Source organism: Xenopus tropicalis, chromosome 1, assembly GCF_000004195.4.
Source record: "Xenopus tropicalis strain Nigerian chromosome 1, UCB_Xtro_10.0, whole genome shotgun sequence".
Taxonomy (NCBI): domain Eukaryota; kingdom Metazoa; phylum Chordata; class Amphibia; order Anura; family Pipidae; genus Xenopus; species Xenopus tropicalis.
This window is the reverse complement of record NC_030677.2, coordinates 153,449,150-153,462,446: the sequence shown is the minus strand read 5'-3', so window position 1 is coordinate 153,462,446 and position 13,297 is coordinate 153,449,150. Positions and strand designations below refer to the sequence as shown.

The 13,297-nt window shown below is 39.0% G+C and overlaps 1 protein-coding gene across 2 annotated transcripts; it reads left to right on the top strand.

Annotated features, from left to right (window-relative positions):
* Positions 1-324: 324 nt before the first annotated feature.
* Positions 325-12,669, top strand: ess2 (ess-2 splicing factor homolog). Of its 2 annotated transcripts, XM_012955528.3 has the most exons (10): positions 325-671; positions 1,804-1,972; positions 3,678-3,761; positions 3,861-4,033; positions 5,679-5,796; positions 8,304-8,437; positions 8,632-8,734; positions 10,079-10,188; positions 11,650-11,765; positions 12,270-12,669. In XM_012955528.3, the coding sequence occupies exons 1-10, from the start codon at positions 519-521 to the stop codon at positions 12,550-12,552; spliced, it is 1,443 nt and encodes a 480-aa protein (XP_012810982.1). In that variant the 5' UTR covers positions 325-518; the 3' UTR covers positions 12,553-12,669.
* The last annotated feature ends 628 nt before the right edge of the window (positions 12,670-13,297 follow it).

Sequence of the window (13,297 nt, the reverse complement as noted above, 5' to 3'; positions counted from 1 at the left end):
AACATTAACTACAGGATATAAAATACCGTGTCAGTATGTAATACAAATATGAATTGTAAGCAAACAAGCAAAATCAAACTGTACCTATAAAATAAGTGAATAGTCTGAAAACCCGAGGAAAAAAAATGTAAATTTTATAAGGAATGGAATTCCTTTCCCTGGTCTCTTTCCTACTCAGCATTTAAACTTGAATATAATTATATTTGGTATTTATCCCTTTTGTTATTATTGTATTGACTCCTGTATGAATTCATTGCTGGAAGGTTCCCCGCATCCCACACTACAACTTCCGGCAATTTACTCACGTTACAACTACGTTTCCCAGAATGCAATACGCTATTGCGCTTCATCTTCCGGAATGCGTTGTGGTTGTATGGTGTCGGAGAGGGTCTGCTGAATGTAGTTATATTGCGGTGGGATTGCGATTTGTTTTTTAGACGTCTATACACAGCAAGAATCCTTGTGGCTTTATATATGTGAGCGTTTGTGTGCTGGTGTCTCTGTGTCAGTACCGCGGGATGGCAGCCCCTGGAGCGGAGAGTGAAAACACTGGGGCATTAGTGAAACACAAGCCTGGAGCAGGAGCTTTAGACATACAAAGAGAAGTCCCTGAGGCAGCAGAGAGCAGCAGGCCAAAGAAGAAGGTGCTGTGTGAAGAGACGTATATACAGGTAAGTCACGGGGGATACGGTGACATGAGAAGGAATGTGCTCTTGAGTGTGTTTTTGGGGACAGCTGTCAGATCAGTGCGATGTCGTAGAGTCTTTGCAGTACTGTGCCGAAAAACTGAGCACTGGCCCTATAATATTCACACGCATGGCAAGTTACCTAAACTAAATTACATGAGACGGGCAAATGCCCCTTTGACAATAGAGCAACTACTTCAACCAATAATCACAGGTTTTTTTTTAATATTAACTGTTAAATATATATTATCATAGAAGACAGTGGAGCTCAGCTATAAGCAAATGTCAGTGGTATCATCAGGCACAAAGTTCCTTCTGCAGGTGAAAATTTAATGCAACTTTCCCACCGGCCATTCACTTTATTGCCGATGGAAAGGAATTTCTTGGAGATAAGTCTCCCACTGTAGCCGAGATCTAACCATGGGCGACTAATTTCACCGTGGGCCCTTACCCTTGACCCCTACATGTTTACCCATCTGCAGTAACCCATAGCAACCAATAAGATGTTTGCTTTTAAAAGGTGATCAGTAAATGCTACCTGCTCATTGTTTACTATGGCTTACTGCACATGGGCAAACTTAGTACCTTACATAACCCCTATATAGTTTGATAATAGCCCACTGGTTCTCCTTTTAATGCATGCCACTCAAAGTTAAAGCAACATGTTATGGATGTATAAATGAAAAGAGTAATTGGAACAAGAGCCTGCTTGCTAGTTTTTGATGGGTTCCCACTACTGAGAGCAATTGTATTAAAAAAAACTCCCAAAAAAATAGGATTTAAATAGAAACCCTATATTTTCTAAAATGCTTGTACCCTTATCAGCAGATTAATGCCTAAATGAAATGCCACATTAACCCCCTAAACTTGGAATTCATAACATGAAATACAACTTTTCTTTTGTGTTTTTTTTTTAATGAGGAATATGTGGAGTGTGTGGACATCATATGCTCCGTTTTAGAGATTCAGTTTCAGTGGTTAGACAAATCTTGATTTTTATTATATAAAGTGTGATTACATAAGTAAGTCTTTGTCTAGCTTGTCTTTTGTACGGCATAGCAAACAGTATATGTGGTTTGTAAAAACCACCTTTTTGTTTTTCTCTATCTTCATGCAGAATCTTCAGAAAATCATTCAGAGAGATTTCTTCCCAGATGTTGAGAAGTTGCGGGCTCAGAAGGAATATTTGGAAGCAGAGGAATGTGGAGACCTTGAGAAGATGAGACAGATTTCCATTAAGTTTGGCTCCACCTTGGGCAAATCAGCTCAGGATACTCCACTGCCTTGTAAGTTTATATTACTAATGAGCTCATGGGGAAGATCCTGTTACTTATATATTTTATATTCATGCTACTTAATTAATGCAAATGCTGCTTGGGTTTTAAATAATGGGCTTGCCTGCTTAGAAACAACATCTAATGGGTTAATGTAATAAAATGTCTAAAATGTAGCAATTTGTAGCCGCCAATCAGTAAACAGTAATTGCTACTAGCTAATTGATTACTTTGGGTTTCGAGACAAGCTTTACACATTATTCCCATGCGAGATAGGGAGTAGCAGCCTGGCTTAAATAATTCCGAAACATTACTACATATATAAATGTAAATATTAATTGTCAGATGAGTTTGTTTTTTTAAAGACTGCAATAGGTATAGAATTTCCAAGACTGGAGCAGTGAGAAAAAGGTTTAAGGTAGGAGACAGCAATGGAAGTGGGTGGCAGTCGCATTGAAAACTTGGGAATATGTTTATTAATACCAATTTTAATTCTAGCTAAAAATATTCCCAGGTTTTTACAGTATACACTGACATATTTTAAAGATAAAATAGCTTTTTTTTTGTTTACATTATTTTGTGTTCCGGCTGTAAAACTTGGAATTTAGAGTGATAACTGGTTGCTGGGGTTTTTGTACCCTATCAATGAGGCAGAAGTTTGGAAATCAGAATGAAAGATAAAAAACTTCCCAAAATGTATTATTTAAAGAAAGTGTAATTTTATGCCTACCCTACCTTTCCAATATACATTAATATAGATTTTATTTTTAAATTAAATTAAAAGCAGCATCTTTTTATAACTTTTTGTTTTCTAGGCCTACCTTAGACTGTCAGGTTAACTGGTTCTTGAAACTGACCCTAGTGTATGTGCATACATACTAGGGATCTTATATTGTACGCTCTGCTGTGTTAGGGCGAAGACAGATGGGGTGATTAGTTGGCGTGATTTTTAAAATCCAGTCACAGCAACTAATCACCTGTTGGAAAAGTCGTGGGGACTGGTCCTGCACGGTACCATGCAAATGCAGTGAATTGTATATCTGTGCACAGAGATTATTCTTCACGAGAAGTGATGGGCAAAATAATTTGGCAGGCATGGATTTGCTGTGAATTTTCGAGTTTCGCCATTGGTGGCTTGTTTTGCGAAATGGGCGACAAAATCCGGTGCACATGGAATTTTCGCCGTTTTGTGAATCTTTTGACAGATTCGCTCATCACTATTCACGAGCGTGGTTTTCGTGCGCAGCGACTAATTGCCCCATCTGGTGTTGAGGATAATGAATTAAATAAGACTTGCCCTAAGGCTGTTTGCTGAGTCATAATACAGGTATGGGACCTATTATCCAGAATGCTCGGGACCTGGGCTTTTCCGGATAAGGGATCTTTCCGTAATTTGGATCTCCATAACTTAAGTCTGCTAAAAATCATTTAAATATTTAATAAACCCAATAGGACTGTTCTGCCTCCAATAAGGATTAATTATATCTTAGTTGGGATCAAGTACAAGGTACTGTTTTATTATTACAGGGAAAAAGGAAATCATTTTTAAAAATTAGAATTATTTGCTTATAATGGAGTCTATGGGAGATGGCCATTCCATAATTCGGAACTTTCTGGATAATGGGTTTCCGGATAAGGGATCCCATACCTGTATTTAGTTGTAAATGTGTCAAATGCACATATGGGAGATTTGTACAACTCTTTATGTTTTTTGCAGATGTAACACCAGCAACCTTTGAAACTCCTGCTGGAGTTCCTGGCACTCCCTCCATGGCCACTGTCCAAAGAACAGGAGAGGAAGGTAAGTGATTATCTATTTTTTTTTTAATATGACAAAATTGAAAGCAAAATATTCACTACTTTTTCACACTGCTTGTTTACATTAAAATATATTTTACAGCAGATGGAGCAATAACAGAAAAGAATGTTGACAAGCTTCCTGGTTTGGACAACTTTTTGGCCAGACACACAAGTGAGGATAATGCTTCTTTTGAACAGATAATGGAAGTTGCTAAAGAGAAGGAGAAGAGCAAACATGCTTGGCTTTATGAGGCAGAAGAAGAGTATAAAGAGGTATGGGGAATGGTCATTTAAAGAGTACCCACTGATGTACAGTGGATTTTTCTGCATGTCTTTACACACTAACACAAGTGTTAACAGATTTCAGTTTTTCCTGTTTGTCTATACCCAAAGGAGTGTTCATCACTGTTCACATCCAGTTTTGGACTTACTGCTTGAAAGGGTTGCTATAACCCCCACATTCCTTCTCACCCAGTTGCAGGATATAGAATTTATTTTTCAGTATATGTATTCCCTAGGGCAGTGCTGTCCAACTTCAATGGTGCCGAGGGCCGGAATTTCTCTAGCATACATGGTGGAGGGCCGCTAATGGAAGCCAGTTTTGACCACTCCCCTTTTTGAAACCACACCCACTTCCAACCACACCTATTTTATCACAATGGTGGTAGCACAGCAAAATCTTAAATGCTTGGTCCTTACTGTGGGTATCTCAACCATCATTCATATGTGAAAGAATTATGTCATATTAAGATATACCCTTAAATTCCATATGCCTCCCCCTCCCCTGTGGATAGCACAGCAACCCCCCGTACATAATTACACACCTTAGGGACCATATAATGACTATTTCCAACTGCTAACAAACTCCCACAACAAACCCCTGCCAGGATCACCTTCCACAGGCAGCATAGGGAAAGCAGAGTAAGGCACACACAGGCAGCACTCTGCCTGTCCTATGCTGTCTGTGTGTACCATACTCTGCCTGCCCTACCCTGCCTGTGTGTGCCATACTCTGCCTGCCCTGTCCTGCCTGTGTGTGCCATACTCTGCCTGCCCTACCCTGCCTGTGTGTACCATACCCTCCCTGCCCTACCCTGCCTGTGTGTGCCATACTCTGCCTGCCCTATGCTCCCTGTGTGTGCCATACACACAGGTAGCATAGTCCAGGCAGTACCTGCATAGGTACCTACAGTAGGTGTGAAAAACACAGGGGATTACATTTTTAAACAATACAGGGGATTACAGCCTGAATCTGAGGTGAGAACCATGCAGGGGGCCAGTTAATCTCAGTACTGATACCATTTAAAGCTTACAGAAAGGTAAGCCATCAAAGCAGCCAGACAAGTGGGGGGCCACACAGAGGGGGGCCGCCAGTTGGACAGCACTGCCCTAGGGTACAGAATTGTGTTTTTGTCTTTTTATAAAACCTTTTAGGCGGATGTCAGATTGGGTCTGAGAAGGCCTATTCCTATGTTTTTTTTTGTCAACAGCAAAACACTGATGCAGAAAATGGATATAACCCAAGTCTGATTTGTGTTCTTAGTAAGAAACATCACTGGCATGTGCCTGTTACTATTTACATGGGTGGATTTTCATCCAAATATGCATATCTGAGATGGCTATGCAGAAATATATCCCCTGTGCACATTGAAAGGAGCAAGCCATTGATGTCACTACAGACATGGGGCAGGAGCTGGTGACCTCTTTTTCTCTGCCAGCATTCTTTTTGTCGTATTTGAAGGCTGGTTGTTCCTTTGGCTTATTAAACTTTCTTATCTCAGTTACTCAATTAATCTTGCAAAATCTTGTGCAAATGCAGAATGACAGAACTGCTTATGTGAGTAAAATTAAAAGTTAAGTATTGTCATAAGAGCTGTCTTCTAAGGACTGGCACTGAGCCTTATTTCTTACTTTTCAGAGACTCCAAAAGAACCTGGCTCTGCCTTCAGCTGAGATGCAAGCCATAGAGTGTGGGAAGGCTGGTCTGGACACATGGGAGTACAAAGCCCAAAACTCTCTTATGTATTATCCTGCAGGTATGTTTTGTAAATGTGGGGTGAGGAGAAAGTACAGGAACACTAAAGAGCACATGAAAATTATTTCCCACATGCCATATTTTTTGTTCTGACCTCAACACAACACCTGAGTAGAGCTTTGTATTGGGCTATATGCATGTGTATAATGAGTGAGTGCACCAGCTGGCCCATTATGCCAATGCATGTGATGTAGGATCAGTTACGTTTCCCTGCATAATGAGCATGTGTGAGCTGGAGCAATATCTACCCATATTTAAATGATCTCCCTTTATTTGTCCAGTGTTTTATATTCACATTTTGTAAATGGGTCTGATTTGGCTTGGCCAAACACCTAGGATTTATTTGGGCAGAGCTGCAGTAGATAGGTTGTTGGCAGGCAGAAGTTTAGGCTGAATTGCTATTAACTCACATATGCTCAAAGAAAATCTCAGTCTTTTGTTGCAATAACTGAGGACTGAAGACTACATTTCTTCTTAAGTTCTATTTTAAATATTTTAAAATAGTTATTTGACACATTTGCTTGCTTGAAGCTACATCCACAAATTAGTAGATTTTGTTAGATTAGCAAGAGATGCCGCTAGCCATTTCATGGAATGTCTTTGACTGCATTACCAGTTTTTTTTACACACAGTGGTTCTTTCTAAAGGGATTCTGTCACGATTTTTATGGTGTCCTTTTTATTTCTAAATTACACTGTTTACATAGCAAATAATTTACTCTACCATTTAAAATGTTATTCTTGAACCAACAAATGTAGTTTTGTTTGGTTATAATAATGGTGTGTAGGCAACTATCTTAGTGCTTTTGTAAGGAGCCGGCACTACACATAAGAACTGCTTTCAGATAACCTGTTGTTTCTCCCACTTCCATGTAACTGGAGGAGTCCCAAGACGGACTTGGATTTCTTACTATTGAGTGCTATATAATTGGGGCTGCTATCTTGCTGCCTTCCCATTGTTCTGCTGATCGCCTGCTGGGGGGGGTGATATCATTTCAACTTGCAGCGCTGCAGTAAACAGTGACTGAAGTTTATCAGAGCACGGTCACATGGCTGTGGCACCCTGGGAATTAAAGAATATGACTAGCCCCATGTGAAATTTCATATAAAAAAATCTGTTTGCAATTTTCAAAAATGGATTTCAATGCAGGATTCTGCAGGAGAAGCTATATTAACTAATGCATTTAAAAAAAACAAAAAAAAACAAAACATGGTTTCCCATAACAGTGTTCCTATAAAGAAGTACTCTTTGTCCCCCCTCTCCTTGGTTTTTGGGCACAGTACCCTGTTCTAAATGTTAATTGAAAAGTAAACATTTACATATGGTGTGGAATGTTTGCAGTTTTGACAAATTTACTAGTGCAGTGCATTTCAGAATATAATAGTGTCTTCTAATAGTAAGGGGAAGATTTATTAACATTCCAATTTAAGGTTTAAAAGCAATTTACAGGAGAAGGAAAGGATAAGTCACTTGGGGGTGCCAAAATGTTAGGCGCCCCCAAGTGACTTAGATCGCTTAACTTGTACCCTGGGCTGGTGCCCCTGTTAGGAGAAAAAAGCATCAGCCCAGGCCACCTGCAGGAAGCGCTTCCTCCTTCCTTTTTCTTCTGCTGACGAAATCCATGGGCCGGCGCATGCGAATAGGAAGTAGGAAGCGCTCGCTGCTACCCCGGGCTGGTGCTGTTCTCTCCGTACAGGGGCACCAGCCCGGGGTAAAAGGTAAGTGATCTAAGTCATTTGGGGGTGCCTAAAATTTCGGCACCCCCAAGTGACTTAGCCTTTCCTTCTCCTTTAAGTTTTTGAGATTAATATGAAATTAGCCAGACTTGTTGAAAATGAAGACTAGAATGGGATTTTATTGTAAGTTGTTTTTTAAGGTTTAGGTTTTTAAGAAATTGAGGTTTCAAGCATACATTTTTTCCACAAAATAAGCTCACATTTGAAATTTTTGAGTTTAGAATTAAAAAGAAAAACCTCAAAATCAAAAATTCTAATTTTGATAAATCTACCCAAGAAAGGGACTAAAATGATCTATTTGTTATAAAGAAGGGGCAATAGTACTATGTTTGGCGACCATTTCAAACAGTAAATTTTGGAAATACGTGTAATATTGAGATCTAGTTTTCCAAAATGCATTAACTCAGAACTAGTTGTGCTTATCTGTCCTTTATAGCTCATTTTGATTGAATCTACCACATGGCATAATTTATTCAGAGAAGTCAAAACATACACAAGAAAAATGTTTTCTAAATGGGTCTGCAAAGGATGCAATATCTTTAGAGTGCTTATAGAATAACTTTTGTATCATGACTTCATCCAGTCAGGATGCTTTGTACTTACCTGTGCACTTTTTGCTGTCTAGTTGCTTGTTCTTTTCTTCTGCTATTTTTTACTGCACAGTAGGCTAGTCTCTTGTCTACAGTTCCAGGTAGTAGAACACAGTTCTACTATTGTCCTGGCTGTGTCTGCTTGAATTTATTTATTGTAGAGAATAATTATCTATTTACAGGTGTCCCAGATAAAGATAACATATTCAAGAAGCCTCGAGAAGTCGTTCATAGAAACACCAGGCTCCAGAAAGACCCCTTCAGTCAAGCGCTAAGTAAAACACAGCTACAACAGGCAGCAGCTCTTAATGCACAGGTACCAATAACCTTTGTCTTTATCGCTTATTCCATCAGCTATGCTAAGGAAAAATAATGGTATACAAAATGGCAGACCTCTTTTTGGTTTTTAAGTTTTCTAACATTAGACTATAGAAAGGGTGTACACGTTAACTTCCTTGCAATGTACTAACAATAACTAAACATTCTGACTCCTTTTCTTTCTGTTGGCAGTACAAACAAGGAAAGGTTGGTCCTGATGGAAAGGAGTTGATACCTCAGGAATCTCCAAAGGTCAACGGCTTTGGATTTGTTGCCACACCTTCTCCAGCTCCAGGTAAAACATGTGATTTTGCATGTATATAAGCACCCAAAGTATGTTGCCAAATTACTGGGGGTTTCGCACATTATAGTAATCTGCTTTTGTGTTTAGTAGCAATATAACATGAATCAAATATAAAGCCTTCTTTCCTTACACTGGTCACAATGAGTGTAGTCTTGTTACTTGCATGGTCCTAAAGTAAATTCTTTTACCTGACGATAGTATTCTCTTTTCAGCCAGATGCAAACGGAGCAGATCATCTGCTTTCTCCGCCTGCATTTTGTATACAGGTAGAGGAAGGCTGATCCGCTGTCATGCACTCCTTCCTGTAGCTCCATTGACAGTGGGCCTGTCTAATCCACGAACGTCCGAAAAGCGTCCGAATGCGTTTTTTTTGTAATGATTGGTATTTTGCGACTTTTTCGCAAATTTTTCGAGCGCTCAATACGAAAAAGTCGCGACAATTCGCGAAAGTTGTAATGGCTATGCAAAAGTCGCGACAATTCACGAAAGTCATAATGGCTATGAAAAAGTCCCGACAATTCACGAAAGTCATAATGGCTATGCAAAAGTCGCGACAATTCACGCAAGTCGGAACAGCTACGAAAAAGTCGCAAAATGTTCGTTTCCAATCTGATTTTTTCCCATTCGGATTCGTGGATTAGTAAATCAGCCCCATAGTGTGGATATCGGCACGAAAACTCGAAAGTATGCATTTTCATACCTATATTTATATAATAAATTATCTTCATGGATTAAAAATAAATCTGCTTCAAAGGATGCTAGTGGTGTGTAACACTTGGTTGCAGCTGCAACAGCAGGCAAGAGCTACCATGTTTTTTTTCTATCCTTTTTTTTTCATTGCTCTTTTGCTCTCACCACATTTGTGTTTTCACCCACAATCCAAAAGACAAAGTATGTTGTGAACATAACTCAGTTGGTCTAAATATATTTTTATATTTATTTTTACTACTCTTTATACTAGTATTATATTTTTATTATAACTCAGGGGTCCCCAACCTTTCTTACACGTGAGCCACAGTCAAATGTAAAAAGACTTGGAGAGCAACACAAGCATCATAAAAGTTCATGGAGGTGCCAAAAAAGGGCTAAGATTGGTTATTAGGTAGCTTCTATGCACACTATCAGCTTACAGGAGTCTTTATTTGGTAGTAAATCTTGTTTTTAATTAACCTAAACTTGCCATCAAGTCAGGAATTCAAAAATAACTGCCTGGTTTGGGGACACTGAGAGCAACATCCAAGGGGTTGGGGAGCAACATGTTGCCCCAGAGCCACTGGTTGGGGATCACTGTTATAACTACTGGTATACTTCATGAGCTATGTTCTATTTTAATAGGAGTTAATGAATCACCACTTATGACTTGGGGTGAAGTTGAGAGCACACCCTTTAGGATCGATGGATCAGAAACACCATACATGGAGAAAACACCTGGACCATCTTTTAAGGTATCAAATTATTTGGTACTAGCTGTTATAACACAATGTATTGGATACATGATACTCAGTGAGGGTGAACTGGCATCTGTATGGCTTGGGGTAATTTTTATGTATTAATTTTACAATAGTATAATAACATGTATTAAAAAAAACAATAAAATCAGTATATTCTGGCAAATCGAGGCCAGTCAACGACTAATATTGTTTCAAGGCAGCACAAATAGTTTAATTTTTATTAAAGAAAGAGAAAGAAGGAAAGTGTGCTAAGGAGTGGGAAGTTGGCAGTGGTTTGATAAGGTAATATGGAAAATATGGGGAAGAAGTTGAGTACTATTGGAAGAATTTCAAAGGCATTAGCTTCAAGTGGCAACTTGATGCAGAAAAAAATATTACCTTACACTTATCACTTTACATTTATGAATATGTTAAATTCATATATTAAATTTCATCCATTAAAGCGTTTTTGCAATAAAATCAGCTCTTTATCTGTAATTATTTCTTTTGTGAAGCCGTTCTTTGACAGAGGAAATCTGTGAGGGTTTCTAGTGAACAAGCATTAGCATTTCTATGGCATTTAAGGGGTTGTTCACCTTTGTACAACATACACAAATCGAACAATATTTGCCATATACAGTACATAATGAACAAAAAATGTGCAGCTGAATAGATATTCACCTAGAATCATTTCTGATCCTTCACTTCTGCACAGACCCTGTGCTGGGGGTGGGTGGTTTAATAAGATTTGGACATTGAAGGTGAACAACCCCTTTAAGAAGGTGTGGAAGTATTATTTAGTGGGTTCAATGCAGCATCTACAAAATAGAAAAGTAGTACAAATTTCTGCCACCATAGGGATTTCCCCTACCCAATGTTTCAATTAAATTGCAAGACCAGAAGCTATGCAAAAAATAACACACTTCTTTTTTAAGCTCTATTGAGCAGGGCCCTCCCTACCTGTTATCATATTTTTGTATTTGATGTAAATGTTTGGTAGATACACTCGTGTAATGTACAGCACTGCAGAATATGTTGGCAGTTTACAAATAGTTGTTCATAATAAATTTATAAATATACCTCCGGCAGAAGCTGCTGTCAGCGGGAAATATTTTGTGCAAATGATCTGGCATGTGTTACCTGCAGCTTAGAAGCTCATTATTACATTTTTGGTTATGGCAGCATCCATAATGAGCTAATTAGTGTTGTAGGGTTCTGTGTTTTTATTCAGCCTGCTTGAGTATCAAATTTTACAGAATTTTTTTTTAAATTATTTTTGCAGTTTAACATTGAAACCTATTGTACAAAGCTTTACAGTTTTGCAGTGTTTATCTAGTATGAACGCTTAAACTAGAGTTAAAATTAGCAAGCAATAAATATTAAATATTTTTTTTATAACTTCAGTTTCAGAATTTTCTTATTCTGATCTGTATATGCTATACTGACTGCATTTTAACCTTGTTCTTTTTGGATTAGATATTGGAGCCAGGTCGAAGGGAACGTCTTGGGCTTAAAATGGCAACTGAGGCAGCAGCCAAAAACAGAGCAAAGAAGGAAGAAGCATTAAGAAAAGTAACAGAGAATTTAGCAAGGTGAGTGTATAGCACTATATCAAAAATACTGTAATATTTACACTATAGTCAGTTACGGACTGGTGCTGCTGTCTTTATTGTAATACACATTATGAGAAAAAACAAATCCTAATTTTTATGGAGGCTTTAATTGCTCATTCCAGCATCTTAGTGAAGCGAGTTGAGAGAGTAATTCAACACATCCTCCCTCTGTGTTATTGTGGGGTATTGGCGCTTTAAGTTTTTACTCCAAATATGTAAGTGTTATATGGATTAATTGAGTATGGACCTTAAAATCTTGCAATTAAAAATGTATTCACTTAGCTAATAAAGAGCATCACAACAAGTCAACATCTTCCTTGTACAGCATTACATACATCACCTGACCTGTGCAACCAGTTTCATATAGTATGGAACAGGAAGGGTAAATAAACAATTTAGGCAACTGCCACTTGGTTTGTTACAAATTGGATGAACTTTGAAACTCAGGATTTCTTTCATTCTTTTTTCATTTTTTTTATACAGTTTGACCCCAAAAGGACTAAACCCATCAATGTCTCCAGCACTGCAGAGGCTCGTAAACAGGACTTCTAACAAATATACAGATAAAGCTTTAAGAGCTAGCTACACACCATCCCCTTCACACACAGCAACCCCAGCCTACAAAACTCCTAGAGGCCTTCACACACCTACTGTCACCCCCACAGCGAGGACTGCATCACAGACTCCTGTTGCTCCAGATCCTACGTCTATCACTGATAACTTACTTCACTTGCCCAAACGGAGGAAGGCATCGGATTTCTTCTGAAGGACTACATCCCTTTCTGATACTCACAGCTTCTTATCTATATTATCTAGACTATGTAGGTCATTTCCTGAAACTTGCTCTGCCTTTATAAGATTATTTAAATACATTTACCAATTAGGACAATGACAAAAGAGGAGATTAGTTGCCAGCGTCAAATCTCCTCTATCGTGGATGACTAATTTCCTCCAAATGTCTTCCCACTGGCAATCATGTAAATTGCAGTGGAAAAACATAAGCTTTACTTTGGCTTTCTGAAGTTGCCAGCAATTTACAATTTATATTGCTGGTGAAGGCATTTGGAGGAGATTTTTCGCCTGAGATAGAGAAGATTTTTTGTGGGTGACTAATCTCCTCGTCTGTCAGGGCCCCTAAAAGGACAAGGAAAGGCTAAGTCACTTGGGGATACCAAAATGTTAGGCACCCCCAAGTGACTTTAACGCTTACCTTGTACCCCGGGCTGGTGCCCCTGTTAGGAGAAAACAACACCAGCCCGGGGTACCTGTAGCGAGCGCTTCCTCTTTCCTGCTTTCCTGGGACCGGCGCATGCGCATTAGAGTGAAAAGCCAACTTCTCTGTTAAAGTTCGGCTTTTCACTCTACTGCGCATGCGTGCGCACGTGGAGCAGGAAGGAGGAAGCGCTGCAGCTACCCCGGGCTGATGCTGTTCTCTCCGTACAGGGGCACCAGCCCGGGGGAAAAGGTAGGCGATTTAAGTCACTAGGGGGTGCCTAATATTTTGGCTGTAC